The sequence below is a fragment of the Mustela erminea genome, chromosome 18 (assembly GCF_009829155.1).
Source record: "Mustela erminea isolate mMusErm1 chromosome 18, mMusErm1.Pri, whole genome shotgun sequence".
Classification (NCBI taxonomy): domain Eukaryota; kingdom Metazoa; phylum Chordata; class Mammalia; order Carnivora; family Mustelidae; genus Mustela; species Mustela erminea.
The window spans coordinates 58451661-58464840 of record NC_045631.1 but is presented as its reverse complement, the minus strand read 5'-3'; the positions used below and the strand labels follow the sequence as shown (position 1 = coordinate 58464840).

General features: G+C 56.1%; 1 protein-coding gene across 2 annotated transcripts in view; it reads right to left on the bottom strand.

Moving 5' to 3' along the window:
• Positions 1-12281, bottom strand: part of PGS1 (phosphatidylglycerophosphate synthase 1) — a 35537-nt gene extending 23256 nt beyond the window's left edge. For both annotated transcript variants that reach the window (XR_004280700.1, XM_032321890.1), the window contains exons 1-3: positions 12102-12281; positions 3475-3664; positions 232-309 (exon numbers count right to left, since the gene is read on the bottom strand). Coding sequence is in view for 1 of the 2 variants with exons in the window: in XM_032321890.1 (XP_032177781.1) it covers positions 232-309; positions 3475-3664; positions 12102-12244 (411 nt within the window). In the remaining variant the exon portion in view is untranslated. The remainder of the gene's footprint in view (positions 1-231; positions 310-3474; positions 3665-12101) is intronic.
• Between the last annotated feature and the right edge of the window lie 899 nt (positions 12282-13180).

Below are 13180 nucleotides of genomic sequence, written 5' to 3'. Positions count from 1 at the left end.
CGTTCACCGAGTCCGAGAGCAGCACACAGAGCATTCTCGGAACCGTGGTGCAGGGCGCAGAGGACCTGTGGGCGAGGACGAGCCCCCGCCCCACACCTCTCACCGGCCCTCCTGACTGGGCCGACCCCCAGCAGGACAGGGCGGCTCGACCCTGATCCCAGGGCACCGCGCAGCCAGGGGGAACGGAGCGATGCACTGCTGCCGTGGGGACCACCCCACCTCAAACCTTACCAGTTCCTGTTCCAGAGGACCTGTCCCCAGGTAGAGGGACGCCATCACCACGCGTCTCTTGGCCACGTTGATCTGACTCTGAACGAGAAACAAGTCACAGTCATTTCCACAGCTAACGGAGGACACCAAACAAGTAACGCTCCGGGCCTGGCTCTGCATCTGAAGCAAGCCCCACGCTAACAGTAACCGCCCACGATCCTCATTTAAAATACTCCCCCTGAGGGGCCCCCAGGGGATTCATTCCATTCAGCGTCTGCCTTCGGCTCAGGTCATGATCTCATGGGTCCTAGATCGAGCCCTGCATCGGGCTCCCTGCTCAGGGGGGAGCCCACTTCTCCCTCTCCCTCTGCTGCTCCCCCTGCTTGTGCTCTCTCTGTGTCAAGTAAATAAAATTTTTTTAAATCTTAAAAAAAAAAATACTCCCCCTGAGAGACATGACCTAACTATACGAACCGTGACACAGCCATCAGAAGAATGAAGGCGGCGTGTGACAGCGACCTGACACAACGTCCAACGTACTGCTGGGACGAAGCCATAGCTGCCCTGGGCGCAAACCACGGCCCATTCACGACCCCCCCGGGAGGGCAGCACACGGGGGGCACGTGCAGGGCACAAGAGCACGTCCCTAAGGGGCAGAGGAGGGGAGTGTGGGAGCCAAGGCACGTGCTGCTCTGCCCCGTCTGCACCTGCACGGCTGGCATTCACAATGAGCGGGCACGTATTTCCTCTGAAGCGCAGACGGGCCCCCAGCACAAGGACAGAACAGAGCAGCACTCGAAGATGACTATGTCACCTCGGTCCAAACAGGCCAAGTGCTCTCTCTAGACCTGCTCCAATGTGGGGAACCACGACGCCCTCCGGAGCTCCAAGCACCCTGCCCCGGTGGCGGAGCGGGGGTGGGGTTTCGCAGAACCATGGGTGGTGTGCCAAAGGTCAGGCTCCGGAAGGAGAGGCAGGAGGGCCAGGCCTTGCAGGAGGAGGGAGGCAGGAAGCAGGCACACGCCTGCCTGCTTTCCGACCCAGGAGGGATGCGGCACCCACAGCCCGCACAGCCGGCACGGGAAGGGCACCAGCCACAGAAACACACGAACACACCGGCACGAGGCCTGCAGGCCAGGAAAGCACGAGATAATGTCCTACGTTCGCCGTCTCCTCTGCTTGGTTGTTTGGGAGGCGGATGCCGGCAGGGAACATGGTTACACGGAGCAAACAGTGACTCAAGCAGAGGCACCTCGGCTCAGGTGCTGGGACAAGGGCTCGCAGGCCAGGCAGACCGCAGGCTGCACTCGCCTCTCAGGGAGCAAGGCCACTCTGTGGGCCCAGGATAGACACATCCCATGCAATCCTGCACCAGAGTCTGCCCAGGACCCGTTCAAAGGGCAAGATCAGGGCTTCCTCCCAGCAGGGCCAAGCCCTGGGGCCCTTCCTGTCCCCCACAGCCCCACCCAGGCAGGTGCTCAGCCAGGGGATGGCCACACCGAGACTCAGCCAGTCCTTCAACCCCAAGTTGACTAGAACATGAAGAACAGCCTCTGCAAAACCTGTTTCTTCCAGCCGAACAGAACCAAGCAGGAGCAAAGAGCAAAGCACCTTAACATCCCTCTCCACAAAGACACCAGGACGGATGAGCAGCGCAGGGAAGCGGCGTGAGCACGTACACACACACACACACACACACACACACACACACACAGAATGCTCTCTGGAAGGAGCCAGTCAGAAATTAAGCTGAGTGTGGATCTACGGAATAAGAGGCCAAAAGGAAAAAGTCCAAGTATCCAAATCAAGCACAGTTTATTCTGTAGGAAAATTAATTTCTACATGTATTTCCTATTATCTACCACTGTTACGCCTGTCTGACCTCATCACACCTTAATTCTAACATCACTGCTAATCTGAACCCAGAGGATTCATGTTAATAAAAATTCATCAGGGGGCACCTGGGTGGCTCAGCGGGTTAAGCCTCTGCTTTCAGCTCAGGACATGATCTCAGGGTCCTGGGATCGAGCCCCAATTGGGCTCTCTGCTCAGCAGGGGGCCTACTTCCCCCTCTCTCTCTGCCTGCCTCTCTGCCTACTTGTGATCTCTCTCTGTCAAATAAATAAATAAAATCTTAAAAAAAAAAAAATTAATCAGGGGCACCTGGGTGGCTCAGTGGGTTAAAGCCTCTGCCTTCGGCTCAGGTCATGGTCTCAGGGTCCTGGGATCGAGCCCCGCACTGGGCTCTCCGCTCAGCAGGGAGCCTGCTTCCTCCTCTCTCTCTGACTACTTGTGATCTCTGTCAAATAAATAAATAAAATCTTTAAAAATAAATAAATAAATAAATAAATATTAAAAAATAAAAATTATTCAGTTTCAAATGACTTATTCCAATCTGCAGTGTCAACCTGGAGTAACAAGATGGGCCACAACAGCTGAGCACTGCAAGCTCAAGTCCCCAAAGCAAAGGCATCTCTGCCCAGACAGAGAGGCCCAGACTTCAGACACAGTCCCAGGAAAGAACAGGGATCATAAAGCCTAAAATCAGGTGTCCACATTCTCCAGTGACCGGGAGCCACTTCCTACAGCCACTTCCTATAGCCACTTCCTACATATCAAGTCTCACCCACGAGTCACAGCTGAGTTTTCCCCCCGTCACACCCTGCCTACCAAGAAGACACCACTGTGTCCTGGGGATGTTTCCAGGGTCTATCGTGCTATGACATCGTTAGCCAGGGCGCCCACCCGCCCTCACTAACCTCCCTTCCAAAGGAACCGATGGAATCAATCTGTCCATAAGAATCGAGATCACTAGGGGCGCCTGGGTGGCTCAGTGGGTTAAGCCGCTGCCTTCAGCTCAGGTCGTGATCTCGGGGTCCTGGGATCGAGTCCCGCATCGGGCTCTCTGCTCAGCAGGGAGCCTGCTTCCTCCTCTCTCTCACTCTGCCTGCCTCTCTGCCTACTTGTGATCTCTGTCAAATAAAAAAATAAAATCTTTAAAAAAAAAGGAATCAAGATCACTGCCCACCCACCTTGAGCTACTCTACCTAAGACGTTAGCTACACACGAGAGCCTCTGATAATGGCACAACTCAAGTATTTGTGAGCCTGAAAACCTAACAGGGAGAAGAACCCACAGCAAAAAGCCGAGCAGCCATCAGAAACTTCCAGAACGGAAGGCACTTCTGCTCAGGACTCACTCGTCCTCACGCCTCCAAGCCTCTGTCTCAAGCGTCCGTCCCTCTCTCCCGTGAACACAACTTACCTTCATGAGCTCGAAAAACTCGGCCGGGGATGAAAGCACCCTGACGTGGGAACTGGAGACCCCAAACTCTGGGACCAGGTTTCGGATCCACTGGAACCTGTGCACACCCTCTGGACACAGGCAGCAAGGTGGGGAGGTGACCTGGGGGACAGCTGGAGACAGCAAAGGAGCCAAGAGCAGCCATGGCGACCTGGTTAAAGAGACACGGAAAGGGTCACACTTCTCAAACGCTTCCTCGGAAGTCTCTCTCAGCTACGGGGGCCCCGCACGTGAGGCGGACGGGAATTTTTCTTTAACCAATTCCAGATTCTCTAGACCATTTTAAGTGAGCCCAAGTCAAACTCTGCAAAGGTGCTTTTCCTTCAGCCCCGACTAGCTGAGCAACCTGAGAAATGCCAATGCCCACAAAGAAAGCCCAACTGGCAGTTGGTTCCATACAGCTCCCAGTCTAGAGTGGCTGCGAGAAACCACCCAGAAACCACCACGGGGCTGACACCCTACCAACCTGGCCTGCAGAAGGCTGCTGGCGATGGCCTGGAGCCTGGGTGAGGGAGCCCCCTGCAACGCAGGGCTGCGGAGAGGAGCGAGGCTTTTATTTAGGGAAGGACCCGGAAAAACTAAATTTTCTCTTGAATCCTCGACTGTGGAGTGAGGGGGCGGAGCAGGAGGAGCCTGGGGGGCTGTCTTGGCAGCGGATGACGTCTTCCTCGGGGCTCAAAGCACAAGCTGAGCCCCCGCCACCTGCCAGCCGGCCCCCCTCCACTGCGGCAGAGACAGCAGCAATTGAGGGCCTGCCCACGGAAGCACACGTCTGCCGCCTGCCACCTGCCGGCTGTCCCCCCACCGGGGGCCCGGAGAGGGGCCACACACCCAGAGCCCCACGCAAGCCGGGCCCTATTCTCAAGTCCAGCAAACAGCAGCAGGAAAATCCTCTGCGGTGCGTGTCCTTCTACTGCCACTCCAAGGGGGGCTTTGGGGAAAGAGCGCCGGAACACCCCAAGGCCTGAAGGGTCACAGATTCCAGGAAGATGACTTCATTTACTTGCTTCATGATAAAGCACTGAATCTTCCCAGGGCGCGCAAACGGCCCTACACAGACGCCAGATGGCCCACAGCTGTGCTTCCCAGAAAGCCCACTGGTCTGTCCCGCCGACTCGCTGCCAAGAAAACTTTAGTCAACAGGGGGAAGGTAGCAGTTCTGTAGATCCTGGGAAGTCGGGGACTGGCCTGGGGCCCTCGGTGCAGAGTGGGAAAAGCAGCTAAGCTTTCTCGCTGTCTCAGAGACGGCGTGACGGCACTCGGGGGTACCAGCTTGCTAAGGTCCTCCGGCTTCCAGCTGCCGAGCAGCAGCGGGCCAGCGAAAGGCTTAGACGCGAAATCTAGGGATTACTGCCTCAATTTCCCCAACCGCAGGCCTTACGCCCGCCGCGCTCAAAGCTAACTTCCAGGAGGAGAGGGAAAGATCCTTCAGTCCAGTAGAAAACCACGAGACAGTGGGAAAGTCTGCACGACACTCTATCCATCTGAAGCCCCAGAGGGGGCCTACAGTCTAATTTTCATTACTTAAACATGGTCTGTTTGAGGTGGAAAACCCCACAGCAGTGCCACACCAACGGATCTCCCAGCCTCACGGCACTTACCCTGTCCCAGCCCATACCGACAAAGAACCAGGGCGACCACTAGCACCTCCACCCCGCCCCCATCGACTCCCTGAAAGGAAGCTGCGGAGACACATTCCGGCACACGGCGACCCAGAGAGGGCAAATGGGGCTCGGGCTGCGACCCCAGGCACCGTGAGCACTGTTCCGGCCTATGTTGGGGGCACAAGGGGCGAGCAGCCCCGCCGCCGCCCCCACAAACCTGGCGGCCTCACAGGCTTACTGCACATCTGAAACCATCTGAGAATGACACCGGGGGAAAAGGCCACCATGAACTGAAGGTGGAACTGGGCAGCACGTGTGTCCGGAGTGACGGCAGAGAGGAGCAGGTGGTGCTGAGCGCCCGGGGAGGCCTGAGGACACCCGCCCCGAGGAAGGTCAGGCAGGGCACTCGGAGGGGCTGCTCCAGGCAAGGAGGCGGCTGGGCCAACGTGAGCCGCAGGTGTTGGCAAGCGCCACCACCCGCGGGAAAGCCCGGGAGGGTGTCCGCAGCCAGTCCAGAGGACGCAGGCGCCCGGGGCCCACCGTCAGCCCGGTCCTGGCCCGGAGAGACAGCAGGCAGGCTCGGGCAGGCCGGGCTCAGGGCCCCGGGCTGCCGCGGGCAGGCCTTGTCCCTGCCAGGCAGCTCTCCCCGGGAAGGCTCCACCAGGGCCATCGTCCAAGACGTGTTGAGGGCTTTTTCATGCTGGCTTCCTGTTTAATCTGCGTGCTGGCAGGTTTATTTTTGCTAGAGAGGAGAAGGGGCTGAAAGCCAATTAGGTGCAGGGAGTCGGGGAGGGGAAGACCCAACCCTCAAGCGGCAGTTCCAGACACCCGAAGAGGACAGCGCTCTGAGAAGGTCCCCCGGTGACGGCACGGGGCCCCTGTGGCAGCTCGGGTATGGGGGAGACCACACCTGAACGCGGGACACTCGAATCTAACTGGAGTGCCTCCACCGGGGCAGAAGCAGCCAAGCCCAGGTCCACTCGGGGGCTCATTTTTTCTTTCGCCTCAGCCATAAGCCCACGGGGGGGTGCGTTCCCGCTTTCCAGAACCCAGCTCCTGGGAATCTTCCCAGAAAAGGTTGCTCCCGGGGCTAGGAGCACCCCCACCGCGCAGTCACCCCAGTCTCCAGGGGCGACCACCTGCACAGGCAAGTCCCCTCACCCCAGGGAGGCTTACTAAGAACCACAGGTCCCAGGTCAGGAGCCCAAGGCCCGAGAGATCTGAAGAGCTGCGGTTCCTTCACCAAAAGAGCAGAGCCGTGTCACACACGCCATTCAGAGAACTAACCCGGCGCACACTCTTTCCACATCTAGACCCGGACTCCCCTGAATCATCGTTCCAGGACCGTCCGGCTCCAGTTTCTAGTTACAAAGAAGAGGCGGGGGGCGGGACCAGATAGAAGGGGGGGGGGGGCGCCAGCTTCTGCTGACTCAGGAATACCACGAAGTCTGGAGAACAGGGCCGGGGCCAGCACCGAGGGACACTCCGGCAGGCCGGCGGCACAGGCAGCACCAGCAGACAACGCAAACGCGTCCCCAGCCGACAGTTCCAACGGTGAAAGGAGCCAGCGGGCTCTGGGAAGGGCACACTCCAGCCACCCACGGACACCTGACTTTGGGTACAGATTCAGCCTCAGGATTTAAGGCTTCCTGGGGAATCTGCAAAGTGCCTGCCCTGGGCAGCAGGCTGGGTCTAAGTGCTGAAGACCCTTGACCTGGGCCCTCCCCACCCAGAGAGACCTGTGTGGGCGGGGTGAGGGGAAGGCTTCAGGGCGACTCTAAAAGGGCACAGGGAGCATGAAGCGAGGGTCGGGCAGGGAGGAGGGAAGCTTCCTCCCACCGTCTCTAAGAGAGATCCACAGCTGAACTGCCAGACTAAGGTGCTCTTATCCCTGAGCCCCCAGACTGGGGGGGCAGAGCGGGGGTGGCCAGCCACTACATGAAGACTGCGGAAGCCTACCTGGCCTAGAGGGCAGTCCTGGGTGCGACAGGGCAGCCCATCCCTCCTGCTGGGCAAGGGACGGCAGTGGGACTTGAGTTCAGAATAATCAGTCACTCAGAAACTGAGCAGAAGAGCCCCAGAGACACAACCAAACGCAGCTACTGACACGGGGCCTCAGGGGAGAGAGAGACGTTTCTCCTTTTTGTGGGGAGATAGTTTTCCATTTCACCAAACACCTTTTTTTTTTTTTTTTAAAGATTTTAATTTATTTGACAGAGAGAGAGAAATCACAAGTAGGCAGAGAGGCAGGAAGATAGAGAGAGAGGGGAGGAAGCAGGCTCCCTGCAGAGCAGAGAGACTGATGCGGGACTCGATCCCAGGACCCTGGGATCATGATCTGAGCCGAAGGCAGAGGCTTTAACCCACTGAGCCACCCAGGCGCCCCCCATTTCACCAAACATCTTAAAGTTGCGTGTGCTCCATGGAAAAAGACTGGCACACCTTGTATTTTTCCTGTCTGGATGTGCAACAATGTGCCTGGAGGTGCAACCGAGTTCCGTGGCCAGTGGCGAGATGCCAGTAGAGCACGGCAGGGCGCCCGGGGGGCTCCATCCGTGAAGCATATGACCCTTGACTTCAGCTCAGGTCATGATCTCAGGCTGGTGAGCTCAAGCCCCATGGCAGGCTTTGTGCTGCGTGTGGAGCCTGCTTCAGATTCTTTCTCTCTCTCTCTGTCTGCCCACTTCCTACCTCCCTCTCTCAATAAAAAACAAAAAAAAAGGAAGAAGAACTAGGCAAATACTGAGAATTACACCCAGGTCTACACTTGACCTTTACATGTCCCCTCCAAGGCCTCTCTGGCTCAGATCTGATCCCCAGGGGCTGCAGACTGTCGCCCACCACCCAGTGGGGGAAAAAAAGTAAAAGTAAATCAAGTAAGCTGACCAACCTCTCAGGGTCTTTTCTAGAGGCGGCACCGGGGGCTCTGAACAAGAACGCAGTGATGCGGGAGAACGGAGCACAAATCCCCGACAGACAGTCCAGAAGCTCTACCCTCTGTCCTGTACCATACTCAGGACATTAGCTAAGTGGCCCCCACTACGGGCTCCGATAGGCTCTGAGTCCACGAGCTCTTCTGGAACTATAAGATAAGATTCGTGGTACAAGCTCTGTGGCTTGGGTCTCATCCAAATCTGTACAAAATGATGAAAAAAGAAGTTCTTAAAAGAAACTAAGTTCTGTGGACTGCAGTGTTTTCAGAAACTACTTTTTAAGAAAAACCCACCCTCCCCCCTCACTCATGCACACTTAAACGTCAGAAAGTGAGCTGAGGAGAAAATCGCAACAGTCACACACTTCCTGAGAAGCACACAAACTACGCGAAGGAGCCGTGCACTTCCTGCGTCCCCGGAGGCAGGCGGCCCTTCCCGACTAACGCAACCCCCAAGTCCAAGAAAGGGAAGTGAGTGTGAATTCCCGTAGGTTACAGAAGACCAGCATGGGAGGCCAGGCTGCCGGCATCTGACTACATGCTGACCAGATGACTGTCCTCTCGACTTGCCCAAAAGGAAGTCGATCACATCCAGGGGCCAGCAAAGGAACATAACCCACAGTACACCTCGGGGTGGCCCAAGCAGCGTGCAAAGCAAAGTGCCTGACGAGAACCAATCACATATTCTACTAACCCAAAGGCTTTGACCAGCCGGACTTCCCAGCAGCCTGGAGAAGAACTCGTTTACATGAATCAGATGACATGTTTACAAGAGGATTATCTACCAGAACACTTGAATCCCAGGCTAGCTGCTCTCCCTCTAGGAGCACACAACCGACTGACCGAGCCTAATTCATCACCAGCTGCAATGTGTTAATATGAACTCAACAAAGCTACAATCAGGGGTGCCTGGGTGCCTCAGTCAGCTAAGCATCTGCCTTTGGCTCAGGTCATGACCAGGCCCCTGGGATCCAGTCCCACATCAGGCTCCTTGCTCGACAGGGAGTCTGCTTCTCCCTCTCCCTCTGCCTGCCACTCTCCCTGCGTGTGTGCACGCACACTCTCCCGCTGTCAAATAAATAAATAAAATCTTTAAAAAGGAAAAATAAAAGCTACAATTTAAAACTCCATTGTAAATCTTTTTCCAGTTCCCTGTGAGATGAGAATCTGAATTATCTGGGGAAATTTATGCTTTGATTTTAAATATCCCCCTCCCACCCACTCTACTACTACAAATAAGCCAGGACGCAGTTCTACTAAACTCTAACGAAGTGTCGTGAAGTTCAAAGAAGTAGCTTCTGGAAACCTGGTGGTCCCTCAGAGTGGAAACTACTAACAAGCTGAACCGGTGTACAATGACCTGCCACTCTCAGGTCAGATGCAACAGTGTTTCTAGACCACTAATTGGAAGTAATTTTAAGTAGCATTCTGTGTCACAGTGGCTGTCTCTGTAACTAACAAAGAAACCACCCTCCTCCAGCCCTCTTGTTAGCTAAGAAGTTTTAACAGGCACTCCAACAGGTGAGTCAGACTGGCAGGCTAAAATCTGACAAAGTCTAAGCTCATGACTACACAGAACTATTATCAATGAATCAACAATCAGAGTTACAAGAAACCACACCATTCGGGGAATGAGGAGTTGTGAGATATTTTGGGAGAGAAACGAAAGTCAGCAGCCAATATAGGATGAGTGGCCATACAGACCAGAGAAACCCCAAACACCAAGGCCACAGAGTCGGGAAAATCTGCAAACTGAATAAGGCAAGAGAAAAAAAAAAAAAGGTCAGAAAGCTACAGCATTGTAACACGGGTCAAAGCACTTATCTTCAGTCCTAGCAAAGCATTCTAAGGATTATAAAACACAAATTTATTTATTTTTATAAAAGATTTTATTTGTTTTTGAGAAAGAGAGAGAGACAGAGCGTGCACAAGTGGGGGGGCGGGGGAGAGGGGTAAAGGGAGAAGCAGACTCCACGCTGAGCAGGGAGCCCTATGTGGGACTCGATCCCAGGACCCTGGGATCATGACCTGAGCTGAAGACAGACATTTAACTGACTGAGCCACCCAGGCGCCCCCACAAATTTCTTTAGAAAACATAAAACCTGGGGCGCCTGGGTGGCTCAGTGGGTTAAGCCTCTGCCTTCGGCTCAGGGTCTTGGGATCGAGCCCCACATCGGGCTCTCTGCTCAGCCGGAAGCCTGCTTCTCCCTCTCCCTCTGCCTGTCTCTCTGCCTGCTTGTGATCTCTGTCTGTCAAATAAATAAATAAAGTCTTAAAAAAAATTAAAAAAAAAACATAAAACTTGGTGGGGGGGGTGAGGGCACTGGATGATGGGAATTAAGGAGGGCACGAGATGTGATGGGCACTGGGTGCTACACGCGACTATCAATGAATACTATATCAAAAACTAATGATGTACTGTATGTCGGCTAATAAAATTTAAATTAAAAATAACTAAAAAACCCACAAAAATTATGTTTCTTTAAGTGAGTTTCTGGTTTAATTTTTATACAACACTCTCAGCTTCGTCAAAAGGAAATATGGTGCCACACCTACAGCATCTATTTACAAAAAGGACTTTGGGGAGTCAGTCTGGACTACTCCCACTGCCACACTGCTCCTCTCCCCACTAGCACCGGGAAAAAGACACTCAAGAGAAACGTCTTTTTCAAAAAAATTCGTGGAGACTGCCTCCAACATCCCTTAGCAGTCAATTTCAACGTTCAACAACGGACAATGAATTGTTTTTCCCGCACCGTTTAAACACAGGGAAATGACAAACTTGCCTGAACACCTCATCTTTGAGGAGAGAACATTTCTTGAAACCTTAAACCAAATTTCCCGGTGGTTTGATGCCAAGACGTAGAAGTCACCTGATCTCACCACCCACTGCAATGGCCAGGTCTTGGCTAAGCCCCAACCACAGAAAACGCAGAGGCCACCTCGCCCCCGGCCCCGCCCCCACCGGGGTTCGGCGATGGGAAACTTAAAGCCATTCTGATCAGCAAGCCTCCGAAGGGCTCCATACGGATGCTATCACGGAAAAGTCACCCCGAACCAAAGCTGAAGTTTGGCTGAAAACCATCCGCTGTTACTCGGTGTAACGCAAGCTCCTTCCCATAAGCAGAAGCAGCACGCACGACTGGACCACAGACCTGCGCGCGGAAGCCAGGACATCCCACCGCACCCAAGCAGCACAGATAAAATCTGAGATAATGCAAACTCTTCTAAAGGACGCACCTCTAATTTTTTTTTTTTTCCCTTTAAAGGGTCAAATGCAGAGGCGCCTGGGTGGCTCAGTGGGTTAAAGCCTCTGCCTTTGGCTCAGGTCGTGATCCCGGGGTCCTGGGATCGAGCCCCGCATCGGACTCTCTGCTTAGCGGGAGGCCTGCCCCCCTCCCTGCCTGCCTCTGCCTACCTGTGATCTCTGTCTGCCAAATAAATAAAATCTTTAAAAATATATATAAATAAAGGGTCAAGTGTAAGGCTTGAGTCTCTCTGATAAGAGACCCATTTGCACCCAGGAGATCTTTTTTTCCCTGTAACGTTAGCAATGCCAGCAGGCCTCTTCGGTCAGCACGCTCTCGGCCAATGTTGACTCTGAAAGACCACTGCCTGAATAAGCGGCTTCGGAGCCTCCTCCCCCACTTACATAACTCACTTCAGTACTTTTCCAGAACACGGGCCCTTTGGGAAGTGTGAAGGGGGTTCCGAGTGGTTCCTCCGCCCCGGCCCGAGGGCCCCTGACGCGGATTGCCTCACAGCCCTCCGCCGCACGATGCGCGAAGCGCCGCACGCGCAGACCCCGGCCGGGCTCATTCACCCCGGCCGGGCCAAGCCGCAGCCGCCACCGCGCAAGGCACAGACCCCCTCAGATCGCGAGCGGCGTCTCCCGCGACCAGACCCTCCAACGCCCGCCGCCGGGGGCCCCGGGGAGCCCGCGCTCGGTTCCCGGCCCCCCTCCCCGGCCCCTGCGTGAGCGCACTCCTGGCGCGGGAGAGAGGCAGGGCTGCGGCCGCGCCCCCGCCGCGGCAGGCCCGGCCGCCTCTCACCTCCTGCGCCGGCGGTCCCGGTTCCTGCCCAGGCGGTCGGACAGGCGCCCCAGGAGCGCGGCCAGCCCGGGGCGGCCAGGCAGCAGGCCCAGCAGCCGCCTCCAGAGCACCGGCCCCGCCGCCGCCGCCGTCGCCGCCGCCATGGAGACTCGGCGCTTCCGCTTCCGGCGCGCAAGAACTTTATTGACAGCGGCGCTCGCGGACACGGGGAGGGGGCGGGGCGGACGCAGGTGAGCGGGCGGCGCGCAGGGCGCAGGCGCAGCGGGCTGAGCCGCTCCTCTCCCTCCCGCCCCGCCCCACCCCGCGCTCCTGAGCGTGCAGGCCTCGCGCCAGCCAGGTCACGCCCAGCACCCAGGCTCGGGGACAGGTGCGCTGGGCCGGCCCCGGAGCATGCGGTTCTGCGCCCCGAGGGCCGCGCGTCCGTGGAGCCGAGAGCACCTCCTGTAGCTGACCTTCAAAAAGGGACACCTTGCAGGATCCTGAAGGGGGAGAGGCGGTGGGGGGCAGATGGGGTCCGAAACATGGGGTTCCTGGGACGACCCACTGGGACTGAGGCTTGGGAACTGGGAGAGCGGTGGGAGATCGTCACATCCTACTTGTCTTGGCCCAGAGAGTGTTGTGAGGGCTCAAGTGTTTGGAAACACGGGATGCAGAACCTTCCGCATCCCCTGTCCACCCAGGTATCCCAGGGAAGTCGGTTACGTGCTCCCTGCAAGGATGTTCTTGGCCCTATTCGTGGTATCAGCAGTGCGCAAGCCGGGGCGCCGGGGTGGCTCAGTCGAGGAAGCGTCTGCCTTCCTCTCGGGTCAGGATCCCAGGGTCCCGGATCCGGTCCCACATGGGGCTCCCTGCTCAGCGGGGAGCCTGCTTCTCCAGAACTCTGCCCGCCGCTCCCCATCTCTGCGCGCTCTCTCTCTCTCTCTGACAAATAAATAAAATTCTTTTTTTTTTTAAAGATTTTTTATTTATTTATTTGACAGACAGAGATCACAAGTAGGCAGAGAAGCAGGCAGAGAGAGAGGAGGAAGCAGGCTCCCCGCTGAGCAGAGAGCCCGATGTGGGACTCGATCCCGGGACGC